Raw genomic sequence first — 17,035 nt, 5'->3', positions numbered from 1 at the left:
CTTCTTCTCCCAGAGAGTTGTGGGGGTCTGGAATGCACTGCCTCGGAAGGTAGTGGAGGCCAATTCTCTGGATGCTTTCAAGAAGGAGCTAGATAGGTATCATATGGATAGGGGAATCAAGAGTTATGGGGACAAGGCAGGTACCGGGTATTGATAGTTAATGATCAGCCATGATCTCAAAATGGCGGTGCAGGCTCAAAGAACCGATTGGTCTACTTCTGCCCCATTGTCTATTGTCTACTTACTGTTCGGGATGGAATGAAGATGATTGTAGGGATTGCATCTATGCAATTCTGTTCTGGGTGTCACACATCTTGCAGTCAGTCAATTGCTTCTGCATCAAAAGAACAAAATGAAATCTCCTGCACTGGGTTTCCAGTGCTAAGTTTTCAATTTTATATTTAAAACATTTTCTTCCTGTTACCCGACGGGGAAAATGGCTGCTAATTGACCTGGGCTACACCGCACTCAAAAAAATAATGAACAACTGTGTTCAATGAAACTGTGGGAACAAGCTAAAATGTATCAGCACCCTCTTTGTGGTCCAAGGCCCATGTTTTAGAGCTAATCCCCGTCTAGAAAGAGGATCATCAGGCTCCAGTTCTGTCACGGGTTGGTGTGGGAGTGTAAGTTTTTGAACTGGGATTAGCTGAGACACTGTCGCATATTACCGGCAGCAAAGAGCTCTGGTGCTTGCGATACAATCTTGGGATGTGGTTTCCAGGAATATGGGACTGGCAGTGTTTGGGCTTCGGTCCACGTTGGTGCTTTTTCAGATGCGGCTGGATGTTCCTCCTTCCGCAATGAAGCAGACGTCTCAGGTGGCTGGATATTGGTAGCGCGAATCTCTCAGTGTGAGATGCGGGAACACCCAGTGTGAGATGTGGAAAAGATGTGCGGGCTGTGACCCTCTGAGGTTGGATCCTGGGACACCACCCATGTCTAAATCAGATAAAGTGAATCAGGGAATCAAGTTGTCAGGGTTTATGAGAAGTTGAGCGAGTATTTCTGTTCTGTGCTCAGATGTTTGGTTCTGAAGTCTCTTTGGAAGCAAAGCAGAGAATGAGTTCCCATTCCATCCCTCACAGAGAGAGGCTGTGATTAAATTTGCACCAGTAGACATAGACCGGGGTTTCAGAAATCAATTCACGTTTTGAAGTTCCCCCTCATTCTCACCTGTCTATCTGCCAGTGGGAGCCAAACAGAAACGCAAGATGCTGAAGATGGAACAGAACATGGAACAGTACATCACAGGAACAGGCCCTTCGGCCACAATGGTGTGCCAGACCAGCTGAAAAATAAATCAACCCCCGCCCCCGTAAAATCTAGGGTTGTTGCAGGTGGGGTGAAGTTGGGGCGGCAGTGATTATTTACACCAACTGAATAACAACAAGCCTGGATACATTGGGAATGGAGAGTATGTCTGGATTAGACGGAGAGTCTGGAATCTGAGAGTGCTGCCTCAGGATAAAGAAACTTCACTTTCAAACATTACTTCAGCCAAAGGTTGTTTGATCTGTGGAATTTATCACCACAAACAGTGGTGGAGGCTATCGTTGGGTATATTCATGTTCTGGATTGACAAATAGGTTGAGAATTATAGCAGGAAGCAAGAATACGGTGTTGGAAAGTAATCCTCCATGATTGATTAGAGAGCAGACTAGAATGACTTTATCACATAATTCTCCTGTTATAAATTATGACTTGTATCTTATACTATGACTGAATGATGACTTCCTTGTATTCCATCACGAGCAAGAGAAAATCTTCAGATGCTGGAAATCCAAGCAACAGCCACAAAACGCTGGAGGAACTAAGCAGCTGGAAGAGAGGAACGTTGACATCCAGATGCTGCCTGGCCTGATGAGTTCCTCCAGCATTTTGTCTGTGTTCCTTTGTATCCCATATCAGGTTTTGTAAAGTTTGAGGGACAGTTACTGATTTCTTCACTCGGATCATGACATATGCGTTCAAAATTTAAATGTCAGGTTAACGCTTTGTTCTCGTTTGTTTTAGTAACATAATTCATTACTTCTTTCGTTGAAGTTAGACCTGTGGTGAGAGATTTATTGGAAGAGACGCCCACAACTGGATGCAAACCACAACTGAAAACAAGGGAACAGCAACAAGTGAACCAGCCCGAGGACGGAGATCATCAATTCGACAGAACCCTTCTGACTCGGAGTTCCCATTAATTCAGTCAGGAGAAAGTTCGGTGAGTCTCATTTACCCAAACACTGCTCCTTGAGACATTACATTTCTGTACCAAGGAAGATAGGAAATAGCTGGAGTGAGACTGAACAAATGTAGAAGTGCCAGTTGCAATCATTCCAGATGTACTGAAGTGCTGTCAGTATAAGTTCTGCATAATAATTATATTATGCATGTGAAAAGAAACATTACATTGATTAAGTACATACATCGAGATTTGTCTGTTAATGTTGTATCCCAGCAGGTTGCGGATCGACCATGACACACTCGGTGAGCTGGTCCGCATTGTACGGGACCGAGGGACGCGCTCCCCGCTCCCTGTTACTGACTCGACAGTCTCCCCATCTACCGCACGCGACAGCTCACCGCCCCGCCCACTGCCCACGCGCGCCCTCTCGCGGAAATTCGTCACCCTCGGTCTGACGTTGAGAAGATTTAAGCATGCTGCGCGTGCCCGGTATCTCTCGTGAAGTGACGTGACATTTACTTGTCTCTCATTGGAGACACCAAATACCAATTCAGTATACCAACCAATGGAGATATGGGTTTCGTTATTAAGGAGTCCCCTTAACAAGGAGTTGGCGGAGCTGTCAGGGCAATGGATTGAAGTGGGAGTTCAGGGGGTTTATCTCCTCAGAATGAGCAAGGATGGAGAAGGCTTCAGCATATTTTTAGTGGACACCGATAAAGTGTTGCCTGCAAGTGCGGAGACGGAGTTATTTTGACAGCAAGTCACGATCTTACTATCTGACACGGTGGGCTGGAGGGACCCGGTGGCTGCCTTTTGTTTGAGGTGTCTGGGTTTAAACAGCGGAGTAAATAAACCCACCTTGGACCAGCAGGCTGTCCCAGTGGGTGTTGTGTGGTCAGATGCTTGGAGTATGGTTGCTCCCTGTCTGCAGTAGGGACAAAATGCAACATTTTCAAGTCTGTTATTGACTGAAAACATGTAAATTCATTCTTTTTTTTATTGTTTATGATACAATCATTGTCCAATTTATGTTCAAGTTTAATAGTCATTCAAAACATACATGAAACACATGAACACAGCCAAATACAACAGCCTCCTTACTAGAAACTGCCTCTCTAAGATACCCCAAGGGCATAGGCATTTCCTGAATAATATTATCTATCCATTGTAGCTTCTGTCATCCTCTCCTTCTTTTGCCTTCTGTTTTACCGAACATGAGAGTCGTCTCCAAAGAATCCTGCCCCCTCATGATGTGGTCAAAATAATTGAGCTTTTCAAGCTTCCTAGTGAGAAGTCTGGCGTATTTCTCCAAGTATTGACTTGTTCGATCTTCTTGCTGTCCAACGAACACTTTCCCACAACATCCAAGTTCAGAGGCGTTGATTATTTTGTATTCAGCCTTACTAATAGTCCAGTTCTCACAGCCTTACACCACAACTGGAAATACTATTATCTTGACTCTACGGTCCTTATGTTATGTCTCTGCACTTCAGTATATTATCTAAATTTGAAATTACTGCCCTCCCCAGAAGTAAGTGCCATTTAATACGCTGCATTTACCATCATTTTCAATCTTTCTTTATTGATTAAAAAATTTATATGAATAGATACAAATCAGCGGTGAAGTTATATCAAATACATAATAGAATAAACGTACAAAATAGAAAATGATATACACTGTCAAAATCATGTGTAATATAATATTAGGCTATTATATATAAACAGAGAACCACAACTCCTCTTGACAATTCATACAAAAAAAAGACTGGAAATGTTCTATTTATAGGAGAGAAAAAAACACTAAACTAACCTAAAACAAAAAAAAGGGTGGGACGGGTCAGTCCATTTGAGGACAAGATTACAAAAAAAGAGGAAAACGTCCTTCTGGTCAAATCTGAAACTTCACGGAGAGAGAAAGAAAAGAAAGAAAACAACAAAAAAAAGAAAAGTAAAGAACTTAGATCTTATGAAAATATTGAATAAAAGGTGGCCAGCTTTGTTCAAATTTGAAAGATGTATCGAACTAATTTTCTCCAAGTTTAAACAAAGCATAATGGAGGAGAGCCAGAAAAAAGTCATAGGTGAATTAGGATCCTTCCAATGCAACAAAATAGCTCTCCTACCCAATAAATTTGAAAAGGCTATTACATTTACCATCTATAGAAATCTTTGAACCACGGAAGAAAAAATCCGTCTCTGCTTCCACTTCCTTTCCATTTATTACCACAGAGTTAATAGGACTGGCTGGTTTTCTTAATATTGAGCAAGAAGCCGGCTTTCAACTTTCTTCTTTCATTTTCATTAGAAGCTTCTTCAGATCCTCCTCACTTTCAGCCATTAGAATAGAATCACATGCATATCTGAATTTATTAATATTCTGTCTGGTAATTTTCACTGCAACATTTTGAGTCCTCTCGACCAGCATTCCTCATATGCTCAGCATATAGATTAAATAAGCAGGGTGACAATATGCAGCCTGCTCATACTCCTTTCCAAATCTTGAACCAGTTTGTTGTTCTGTGTCGTTCTAACTGTTGCTTCTTGATCTTTGTACACGTTTCTCATAAGGCAGAACAGATGTCCCGGTATTCCCATTTCTTTAAGGATTTGCCATAGTTTATTATGGACCGCACTGCTGAAGGATTTAGAGTAGTCAATAAAACATAGATAAATACTTTTCTGAAATTCTCGCGATTTCTCCATTATCCAGCGTAGGTTAGCAATTTGGTCTCTGGTGCCTCTGTCTCTTCTAAAAGCAGCTTCTATCTGGCAGTTCGTGTTCCATATATTGCTCGGGTCTTGCTTGCACAATCTTTAGCTTTACCTTTCTAGCACGTGAAAAAATTCGGTAATTTGAACAATACTGTACATTTCCGTTCTTGGGTATTGGGATAAAAACGGATCTTAATCCAGCCTAAAAGTCATTGTTGTTTATATTTTTCCAGATCTGCTGGAAAATTGCATGCAACACTTTTACAGCATCACCTTTTAGAATTTTCAACAATTTTACTGAAATCCTATCACATCCTGCAGCCTTATTATTGGCACTGTTTTCTATCACCCATTCGACTTCACTTTCCAGAATGTCCGGCTCCAGATCGGTGAGGGAGTCATTGCAGGTGTCTTCCCTGTTGGGTCTTTCTACAATTCTTCTGTGTGTTCCTGGCAACTCCCTTTGATGTCCTTTGCTTCTGTAAGGTCCTTCCCTTCTTTGTCATTTCCTATGACATTTTACATGAAATGTTCCTTTGATTTCTCTAATCTTCTGCAACAGATGTCTTTTTTTTACAATTCTGTTGGCTTCTTCAGCTTCAGTGCATTGCTCCTTTAAGTAAGTTTCCTTATATTTCCTTGCTATCTTTTTGAACTTTGTGTTCAGTTGGAGGTCTTTGTACCGATTTCCATTTACTCCATGGAATGTCGGAGATGAGCAGTGACCTTACATAAGTGTTTTATATTTGAAGGACAGAGTAACTGAATCATACTTTTTTATTTGTGTAATTCAGGTCATTGCCAGCAGGTGGGGCGTGCTTCCACCCGGACGGCAGACAAACAGACGATAATCAACCAACGTCAGTCAGAGTCAGAATGGACACGGGTATGTTCACTGGGCTCTTTCTCATTAAATCTGTCATCATGGTACACGTGTAATCAAATCATCAATAATTCAGAGGGATAAACTTGGGAGATAAAGGGGCAGAGAGAAGGTACCATCAAACGGAGTCATTGTTCCAACTGGTAAAGAGTCCATGAGCATTGGAACAATTCACCAGCTCCAGCGCAAGGACCTAACGAGGGGAATGATCGAATCGCTCCGCTCACCACACAAATCTTCACCTGAGTGAAAGGAGAAAGAGGCCCTGAATAAGTTGGGAGTGGGTAACACTCAGACAGGAATACAACAGCGGGCAATGGAACAGTCGAGGGAACAGATAGAATTTCCGTCAGCATTTGGTACACTCTGATGTGGGAAATGCCTCCGACAGCCATTGAGAGAAACAGAAGTTGTTTTCTGTTTGGAAGGGCAATGTAGAATTCTCCCCAGATTAACGGGTTGTTGTACAATGGAGGTGAGGGGAGTCCCCTGTGTTTGTTTTCTGTGGCCGAGTTAAAGAACGTTATATTGAGGGAGGACGGGCTGGGTGCAGGAGACAGTGAATAAGAGACATTGTACACAGGGAATCTGGGGCGGGTGGAGGGGGTGGCTACTGAAGCAATGAAATGCTCTTGGCGAATAGGATGAAAGTAAAACAAAATAATAAGTGGAGAGGGCACCGTACAAAATGCTGGAGGAACTCAGCAGGTCAGGAAGCACCTATAGTGAAAAAAATAACCTTCAATGTTTCGGGCTGAGAATCTGTAAGTTGATTTCAAAGTCGCCTTGGGTACATAAAATGGAGTCAGCTCGAGAGGAGCGTTGTTCTGGCTGAAGGTCTGTGACCAGTACTGTTCGCAAGGATCACTGTTTCGCCATGCGTCGTGTGTGTGAATCAAACAGGTTAAACATATGATGTACTGGGTGGACTTATTCGTTGATTTACAGAGTTGGAGGAGATGAATAAATTTGGGACTGTTGTCAAAGTGTTCGGCATCCAGTTAGAAATAGGAACAGAGAGTCACCAAGTACAGATAATTCAGGCAAATGTGAGAAGTTGCATTTTGAGAGGTCAAATTCGCGAGCAATGTGCACGGTGAATGTTGGGACTGATAATAAGATTGATGTACTGTCGGGTCTTGTGATGGGTATGCACAGCTCCCTTAAGGTGGCAACACAATTGGTAGTGTGCTAACGATGAGTTGAGGTATTTGTTAAAGTTAGACTGTAACTCGATACGCGTTGGTTAAGAGACAATTTCAGTATTGTGCACAAATCGAAAATGATGTGGAGGGTCTGTAGAGGGTGTAGACGAGTTTCACCACAAAAACCTGAGGTAACAGGTCTGTTTAGATGGTAAAGTTTAAAGGGGATTTACGATGCAGGTTTTCCACAGAGAGTGATCGGTGTCTGGAATGAGCTGCCGAGGGTTGGACTGGAAACAGATACTCAGCAGCGTCTGAGAGGCGTTTGAACTCATGAGTAGGCCGGGAACGGGGGACATTGACCGTGTTCCTGAAAATGGGATTGGTTTAAAATGGCATCGTGTCCGCATACGCATGGTACATCTACTATTTTATGTTCTATGACCGACTACAGATCTGAACTCCGCCATCTCCACCTTCCTGTCAAATTGTGACGATCACCAACTGTTTCGGTTGACGAGATTCTACATGGAGCGACTGGAGCAGGCGATTGAGGAGGGCGTGGAGGGAGTCAGCTTCATGTTAATGGGCGAGGATCACTTCACCGGGCAGGAGTATCACGTAAGTGGAAGGGACATACACTGACTGTATATTCTACTGAATCTATCACAAACCGACAGAACCGGTGTAACGACACCTCTGGGCTGTAAAAATCCTGTAATGCTTGTGGTCAACATCAAGAAAAGAGTTTTCATCTGCGAAAATCCCTGAACTTTTATTAACCAACACAACCTTCTCTCCAGTTTTCTGATCACATTCATTTATAGACAGATTAGGATACAGGCAATGATTGACTGGTGAATTTAGTGATGTGACACTTGACGGACATTGCAAGTGGACAGATAACCACTCTACACCACTCATCACATCATGTTCCCAATGTTCGACCTTAATGGCCACTGACCAGTCTGCGTTCTCCTGATGACCCACGGGTTTCCCACAAATCAAATATATAGTCTTATTTCTCAGCTCATTCTCAGTCGACCTTCAACCCCATCGTCAGTTCAACACTGACTGTCATCTCTCATTTGAACTGCTGACCCTTTTTTTGATCAATATCCCAACATGCCTCATGGTTCTGTTACCTTCTGTTCCTTGTGACTTCCAATTTGAGTTTGTAATTACCATAGCTTTTCCTGTTAACATGGGAAGTGCAACATTAGTACCACTGAAAATATTCCAAACATCTACAGCTAACATAGAATTACAAGGAAACAGCTTTCCAATGGTCCTCGTGCTACTGGAGTGCATTCACCTATTACCACCCAGAATGAATATTAGTGAAGAGCCAGACACCATACTGAACACGACATTCCACGTGAGGCAGCTGATAATTTCAGTCTAAACTTCTTACTCAACATTACCACCGGTCGGCTTTGGTCTGTCACACATGCACAATAGTCCTGAGTTTGCTGGCTGCTCCTCACTGCCAGTTTCCAGCTGTTGGCTGGCACTGGACCCCTCATGGAGCCTGGCAGTGAAGGGTGAAGCTGCTGCGGTTCACCAGGGATTACCCTGGCAAAAATCAACAGTGGCCCGGCCATAGTTTCACCTAGTCATAGTCATCAAACACTACAGTACAGCAACAGGCTCTTCTGCCCATCTAGCCCACACCGACCTATTATCTGCTTAGTCCCATTGATATGAACCCGGACTGGAGACATCCAAAACTCCCCCATTGAATGAACATCCAAACTGATCTTAAATAATCAACTTGAATGTACATTGACTAATTAAGATGGCAGCTCGTTCCACGCTCTTCAGCAACCTCTGAGTGAACAGGTTCCCCTTCACTTTGCCTTTCACCTGTCATCATTACCCTATGATCTCTAATTCCAGTCTCACTCAACCTCAGTAATAAATGTATTTTCGCAATAACTCTCTGTATACCTTTTATAAACTTGTATATCTCTTTCACATCTCTCATGGTCCTCCGACACTCTATGGAATAATGTCCTAGCCTATTCACACTTCCTCTATATCTCAGATCCTCAACTCCTGGTAACAATCTGTATTTTATTTTGCATTCGTTCAATCTTATTGATATCCTTTCAGGAGGTAGATGTACACATTGCTTCAATTTAGCCTCTGAAACATCAACTTCGACATAATATCCCAACGTCTGTATTCAATATTTTGATTTACGAAGCCCCATGTCCAAAAAGCTACAACGCCATCTACCTTCGATAATACTTTCAAGAAATTTTGGATCTGTATCACGTTGCAGCATCTCATCACACTTCCTACTCTTGTCATTGGTACCAACGTGGACCAAGACCTGCTCATCCTGCCCTTAAAGAAGTTTCAGAGTCGATACGAGATATCACTGACCTTGGTAACACACCATCCAAAAATCCTGTTCTCGTAAATAGAATCTCCAGTCTATTCTCCTGATCATTTTATTCCACGTCAGTGCATCTCAGCACTTCTCATCCCTTCCGAGTCACAAAGGCAAACTCAGAGCCAGAGGCATAATCACCGTGGCTTTCCTCTGCTAGGCCATACCCCGAAACAGAAAGCCGTATCCCTGTTACAAAGAGTTTCCTGTAGTGGCTGCCTGTTCCCTTCCCCCTCCTGACAGTCACCCAGTTCCCTGTGTTCCGGGCCTTGTGTACAGCTCCCTCCCTGTATAGCCTGAGTCAATCTCTCAGCCTCCGGAATGATCCTGAGTTCACCCAGCTCCAGCTCCGATTCCTCAGCACAGTCTGTATTAAGCTGCAGCTGGATGAAATTCCTGAAGGTGTAGTTATCGGGGACACTGAACGTCTCCCTGTCTTGCCGCACCCTGTTGGAAGAGCATCCCACTATCCTGCCTGGCTTTCCTACTGTTCTAACCGTGAAAAAGAGAAGGGAAATATTACCCAAGATCAACCCAAGCCTCCGCCTCTCCTCAATGAACCCTCTCGGACACAAAGCATCAATAACATACTCTATCTCTGGCTCACTCACACTATGACTGCTCTGTTTAAACTTTGCCAAGTGGATAAGTACCCCGCAATCTGTGGCGTTCAGAAAGTCATCATTGGCCATGCTAACTTCTTTTAATTTCTTTTTCCTGCTGCGAACAATTGCTGTCAGTGATTTGCGACGAGCAGAATGTGCTGGGTCTGTCCATGTTCAGGGTAGATTTGAACCCATCCCTCCGTTCCTCAATATATTTCCCATTGTTCATTACAGAGCGTGACTGAGCTCGCGGAGAAGGGAAACCGAGCGGGCGCTTCCAAACAACTCCTGGATCTGGTGATGGAGAAGGGCTCCGGGGCCCGGAGGGTGATGTGGGAATCCTTTGTGAAACTGCACCACCATTTACCGAAGCTGAGCAGAATATTGAATGAAATACGGGAGCGAGGTACGGTGAACAATACACTGTGTGTTACAGATGTAAATGCTGATGAATTTACAGTATTACACAGAACAGACTTCATGCAGGTTAATCTGTTTGAACAGGTGACGGCCAGTTCGCCTACATGGACACTGAGCGGGGTTTATCTGAAGTGCCCACGCATCTGGAAGGTAAGTGATGGAACGGAAATCTGAAAGTCTGTATTTCACACTGAGAGTCTGAATACGTCTCTTTAGAGGCCTGTTTAGAGACTGTCAGAGTCTGGGAGACAGGTTTTTGTTGTTATTTCACACTGAGAGTCTGAATACGTCTCTTTAGAGGCCTGTTTAGAGACTGTCAGAGTCTGGGAGACAGGTTTTTGTTGTTATTTCACTCAGAGAGTCTGAATACGTGTCTTTAGAGGCCTGTTTAGAGACTGTCAGAGTCTGAGAGACAGGTTTTTGTTGTTATTTCACTCTGAGAGTCTGAATACGTCTCTTTAGAGGCCTGTTTAGAGACTGTCAGAGTCTGGGAGATAGGTTTTTGTTGTTATTTCACACTCAGAGTCTGAATACGTCTCTTTAGAGGCCTGTTTAGTGACTGTCAGAGTCTGGGAGACAGATTTTGTTGCTGTGGCTGGAGGACACGAAGCAATTTGCATTTGTCACAACACCTTTTCTGTAGGGCCGAATATCTGGAGATTTGACAAAACTGAAGCCAGACCATTCCAATTGGAACATCCAACTCCAGCAAGGGAAATCTCACACCTCTGATCCAAAGTGGAGCTGAGATTTGTTGTTATTCCTCCATGGGAACATAAGGCATGGGAGCAGAATTAGGCCATTCAGCCCATCAGTCTGCTCCGCCATTCCATCATGGCTGATCCCCGAATCCACACAACACCATACACCTGCCTTCTCGCCATATCCTTTGATGCCCTGACCGATCAGGAACTTCTGCCTTCATTACATCCATGGACTCGGCCTCCACTGCAGTCTGAGGCAGAGCCTTACAGACAGTCATTATTCTCTGGCTCAAAGAGTCCTCCTTACCTGTTGTAAAGGATCGCCCCTCAATTTTGAGGCCCTGGTCCCTAGTTCTGGATGCACCGACCACAGGAAACATACTTTCCACATCCACCCTATCTGGTCCTTTCAACATTCTGCAGGTTAAAAGAGATTCCCTTGCATTCCTTAAAATTCCAGTGAGTACAGGCTCAAAGTTGCCAAAACACACTTCATATGTTAACCCCTTCATTACCAGAGTCATCCTCTTGAATCTCCTCGGGACTCTCTCTAATGACCACACATCTTTTCAGAGGTACTGAAAAGCTGTTGACAACACTCCTGTAGTGCAGCCTGACTATACAGTCCTGTAAAGGCTCAGCATTTATATTCGATTCTCTTTTTTGCCACCTTTACCACAGACTCGACCTTTAAACTAATCTTCTGTGAGTTTTGCTCGAGGCTCCGATGTCCCTCTGAAGTCGCTCTGCACCTCTGATTCTTGGAACTTCTTCCTATTTAGATAATAGTCCGCTCCTTTCACCAAAATGCATTATCATACATTTCCAACACTGTATTCCATCTGCCACCTCTTTGCCCATTTTTCCAATTTGCCTCAGTCCTGTTGCAATCGCACTACCGACCCCTCCACCTATCTCTCTATCATCCGCAAACGTTGCCACAAATACATACATTCTATCATCTAAATCATTGACAAACAATCTGAAAGTCAGCGGTCCCAATACTGATCCCTGCGGAACACCACCGGACACTGGCAGCCAACCAGAAAAGGCCCCTTTTATTCCCACTCGCTGTCTGCTGCCTGTCAGCAATTCCACTGCACATACCAGTATCTCTCCTGTGACGCCATAGATTTTTATCTGGTTAAGCAGACTCCTGTGCAGCAGCTTATCAAATGCCTTCTGAAAATCCAAGTAAATGGCATCCACTGACTCCTTTGTCCACCCTGCTTCTTACTTCCAGGATGAATTCCAACAGAAACCATGCTCACTTATATTGTCATTAGTCTCCAAGTACCTCAAAACCTCAAACTTAATAAGAGACTCCAACTCTTTTCCAGTCGCTGAGGATTGGCTAACTGGCCGATAATTTCCCTTCTTTTGCCTTCCTCCCTTCGTAAAGAGTAGAGTGACAATAGCAATCTTCCAGTCCTCCGGACCATGCCAGAATCAAGTGATTCTTCAAAGATCATGACCAATCCATCCGTCATCTCTTCAGCAACCTCTCTCAGATCTCTGGGATGTATTCCATCTGGCCCAGGTGACTTTGCACCTTAAGAGTTTTCAGTATGCCGAGATGTTTTTCCTTTGTAATAGCAATGGCAGTCACTCCTACTGCCTGTTACTCGCAGACTGCTAGCGTCTGGAACAGTGAGGATATATGCAGAGTGCACATTCTCCAGTGTTCCAGCATGGACTCTCACCTCCCTTTTAATCTTTATATAACTGAAAGAAAAGTGTTTTTTATCCTGCTTTATATTATTGGCTTTTCTGCTCTCATATTTCATCTTTTCCCTACTTTTAGCTTTTTTAGTTGACTATTGTTATCTTGTATGCCCTTTCCTCGGCTTTTATGCAATCCTTAACTTCCTTTGTCACCCATGGTTGCCTACACGTGTCATTTGAGAACTTCTTCCTCCGTGGGCCGTATCCATCCTGCAACTTGAGACCTATTCCCAGAAGCTTCAGCCATCTCCGCTCGTATCCTTCTCCAATCTACCTGGGAAAGCTTCTCTCTCGTGCCTCTGTAATTCGCTTTATTCCATTGCGATACTGATACTGTAAATTATGCTTCTCCTTCTCAATCTGTATTATGAATTCACTCATATTATGATCACTATCTCTTAATGGTTCTTTTACATTAAGCTCCCTCATCAGATCAGGGCTATTACACAACACCCAATCAAAGACGTCGTCTCAAGCACAAGCTGCTCTGAAACGCTATCTCGTGGGAATTCGATATATTCCCTCTCTTGCGATCTGATTCCTGACGTTTGTTTGATTTTCTTATTCCCCGTGCACATTGAAGTCCTTCATTACAACTGCGTCATTAGCTTTAACACACGCCTTTTCCAACTCCCTTTGCAATCTCAACCCCACACATTCGCTATTTTCAGGCCAATATAGGATCCCTATCAAGCTTCTTTTTTTTAACTCTTACAGTTTCCTATCTCCACCCACAAAGCTTCAACATTCTCTAACCCTATGTCACCTCTTTCTACAGATGTGATTCCACCTCGAACCAGCACAGCCACATCACCAACGCCTATGCCTTCCTGCCTGTCCTTTCGATAAGACGTAAATCTTTTAAAGTTAAGCACACAGCTATGGTCTTCTTTCAGCCACGACTCAGTGATGCCCACAACATCATACCGACCAATCTCTAATTGCGCCAAAAGTTCGTCCACCTTATTCTGAATGTTGCGGGCATTTAAACACAAGGCGTTCAGTCCTGCATCTGCGCCCTTTTGAATGTTGTCTATGCAGTACAATTTAACAGTTTGCTCTCTCTGTATTTGAACCCATTCATTGGCTTGTCCACCCTAACATTCATGTTAAACCCATCATCTACTTGTAAAACTGTTGGTTCATCCACAGCTTTATCGTCCTAGTTCCGGTCCCCCGGCCATTTTAGGTTAAAACACTCCCAACAGCTCCAGTAAATCTGCCCATAGGAATATTGGTCCTCATCGGATTCACATGCAACCCGTGCCTTTTGTACAGCTCCTACCTGCCCCGGAAGTGGTAACAATTATACAGAAATCTGAATTCCTGTCCCCTGCTCCAAATACTCTGCCACCCATTTTTCTGCCACCTCATTCTATTCCTATTGCCACTGTCGGGTGACAAAGGCAGCAATCCTGAGATCACTACTTTTGAGGTCCTGTTCCTCAGCTTTTATCCTAACCCCCTGTGTTCTGTTTTCCAGACCTCCTCCCTTTTCTCTTCCCTATGTCGTTGTTACCAATGTTTGTCACGACTTTGGGCTGCTCAACCTCCCTTCTCAGGATATTGTGGACGCGTCCAGAAACATTTCGGACAATGGCACCTGAGAGGCAAAGTGCCAGCGGTGTCCACAGAATCGCTTACCCGCCCTCCTGACTTCAGAGTTCCCTATTACCACTGCCATGCTCTTCAGCTTCCTGCTCTTCCGCACATCATCGGGGAATTGCCTGGGTTCATGTACCAGCTCCTCGGAGAATAAGAGACTGTAGACCAGTGCGGGGTGCGTCACATCGTGACTGGCTCAGCCTGGAAAAGGAAACAGAAATTATGTTCCTTTTCTGTGGCTCAGTACTGACAGTTTAATCCTAAAGGAGTGTCAAGAACATGGGGTCCATTGTGAGAGAAGTAAAAGTCAGTAGAGCAAGTAAATGCCCCCTCCCCCACTGTTACCCTCTGTAGGGTTGCACAGTTCAGCAGAAGCTGAGCAGTGAACACAGTGAAACCACCCGCTCCACACAACGCTCTCCTCTCCAGAATCACGTGTGCACTTGCTGCTCGCTGGAACACCGGGGAATCTGCAAACTACCAACAGAGGGGAGAGTGGAGCCTTTAACAGCGAATCTAAATCGGATCAGAAATTTTTCTGGGCCATCGTTCACTTTCAGACACTCTAATCTCTGATCACCCGATTTCACCCAAACAGTGTCTTTAACGAGTATTTTTGTTATTAAAGAAAATATGTCGGGAGCTCCATGTTCATCAGATCAGGCATTGACAACCTATTTCTGTCCGTCCTAAGATGTTCAACAGAAACACAAGGAGACTCTGCGGGCACAAACTGAAACACTGAGAGTGAACACGATCCTGATGAGGGAGAAGGTGAAGGTTTTCCAGCTGGATGATCGATACGCTGAGCTCACGGTCATTTCTACTGTTCGAGATCGGACACTGGTGGAACATGAGCTGCTGGCAAGAGGCAGAGATCACGAGGAGTGGAGAGAAAAAGATCTCCGTGGTAAGCTAGAAAAAATCCGGACTGATCAGTTATTCAAGAAGAGTTTTGTTCAAAAATTGAAAAGATCTATCTTTAGAAACAAATCAGGGATGTCCGCAGCAGTGGCCGGAGTCCCAGGGATCGGGAAAACAACAATGGTACAAAAGATTGTTTACGACTGGGCCACGGGGAAGATATACCAACAATTCCAGTTTGTCTTCAGTTTCAAATTCCGGGATTTAAACACCATTAACTGTGGAATAAACCTGAAAGAACTGATTCTGCATCATTACCCCTACTTTGGGAATATGCTGGGAGAGGTCTGGAAACACACAGAGGGACTGCTGTTCATATTCGATGGGTTGGATGAATTCAAGGACAAAATCAACTTTGTTGATGGTCGGAGAGACACAGAATCACAGTACACAGATCCTGAATTCAAGTGCAAGGTGTCTGACATTGTGTACAGTTTAATCCAGGGCAAGCTGCTCCCAGGGTGTTCAGTGCTGGTGACCACCCGCCCCACCGCGTTACATTTATTGGAAAAGGCAGAGATCAGTGTCTGGGCTGAAATCCTGGGATTTGTTGGTGAGGAACGGAAGGAATATTTCATCAGGTATTTTGAAGATCAGATTGTGGCGGAAGCTGTTTTCAAACACGTGAAGGAGAACGAGATCCTGTACACCATGAGCTACAACCCTTCCTACTGCTGGATCCTCGCTCTGGCTCTGGGCCCCTTCTTCACACAAAGAGTCAGGGACCCGCTGCGTGTTCCCAAGACCATTAGCCAACTGTACTCCTACTATATTTACAACATCCTGAAAAACCATGGCCGTGAGATTGAGAACCCCCGTGATGTGTTACTCAGGGTTGGTCAGATGGCCTTCAGAGGTGTGTACGAGAGGAAGCTTGTGTTTACAGATGGAGATTTGATCAACTACAATCTGCAGCCTTCCCAGTTCCTGTCCGGGTTCCTGATCGAGCTTTTGGAGAGAGAGGATTCTGCCCAGAGCGTGGTGTACACATTCCCACACCTCACCATCCAAGAGTTTGTAGCTGCAGTCGCACAATTCCTGAATCCATATCCCGGGAATATCCTGAAATCCCTCACTGAAGCCCACAACACGACAGATGGGCGATTTGAGGTATTTCTACGTTTTGTTGCTGGTCTCTCCTCCCCAATGACAGCTCGGGGCCTGGAGGAGTTTCTGGGTCCATTTCCTCATCAAACAACCTGCCAGGTGATTGACTGGGTGAAGGAGGAGGTTAAACGCCAGAGTGGAAACACATGCAGTGAAGCTGGTAAAAGGAGCCTCCTGAACACATTGCACTACCTGTTTGAGTCTCAGAATCGTGGACTCGCTCAGGCCGCACTGGAATCTGTGGAAACACTTTCATTCAGTGGAATGACACTGACCCCGATTGACTGCGCGGTCCTGTCTCATGCCATCGGACTCTGTGATACAATAAGACACCTCGACCTGGAGTACTGCCACATTCAGTGTGAAGGAATCCAGCGGCTGGGACCCGGGCTGCACAACTGCCAGGAGTTGAGGTAACTTGATTTATCTCTCACTCTGAACTGTGAAACTGTTCCATTGTGTTGGTTCAATGTAAAGGAATTTCGGTAAATTTGTAGTAAATCAGATTGTGAAGAATTGTGACAAATGCCCAGGGGATCAGTCAGTAATTCCCCAAGGACGGGAGGGTTCTGTGGTTCCTTGTGAAGGAATGTTGGAGACTTCATCAGATCAGTGAACAACGGCC

At 44.4% G+C, this 17,035-nt stretch overlaps 1 protein-coding gene across 1 annotated transcript; it reads left to right on the top strand.

Annotated features, from left to right (window-relative positions):
• Nucleotides 1-262: 262 nt before the first annotated feature.
• LOC132389969 (NACHT, LRR and PYD domains-containing protein 12-like) lies at nt 263-16,061 on the top strand (the record flags this gene model as incomplete). The annotated part of the gene is made up of 6 exons (XM_059962546.1): nt 263-2,215; nt 5,689-5,780; nt 7,377-7,543; nt 10,160-10,331; nt 10,430-10,495; nt 15,074-16,061. Coding segments are annotated over exons 2-6 (1,403 nt in total), but the record flags the coding sequence as incomplete, so codon positions are not given.
• Nucleotides 16,062-17,035: the final 974 nt, after the last annotated feature.

This window comes from Hypanus sabinus, unplaced genomic scaffold (genome assembly GCF_030144855.1).
Source record: "Hypanus sabinus isolate sHypSab1 unplaced genomic scaffold, sHypSab1.hap1 scaffold_724, whole genome shotgun sequence".
Lineage (NCBI taxonomy): Eukaryota > Metazoa > Chordata > Chondrichthyes > Myliobatiformes > Dasyatidae > Hypanus > Hypanus sabinus.
The sequence above is the reverse complement of the archived record's forward strand: the minus strand, read 5'-3'. Positions and strand labels throughout refer to the sequence as shown.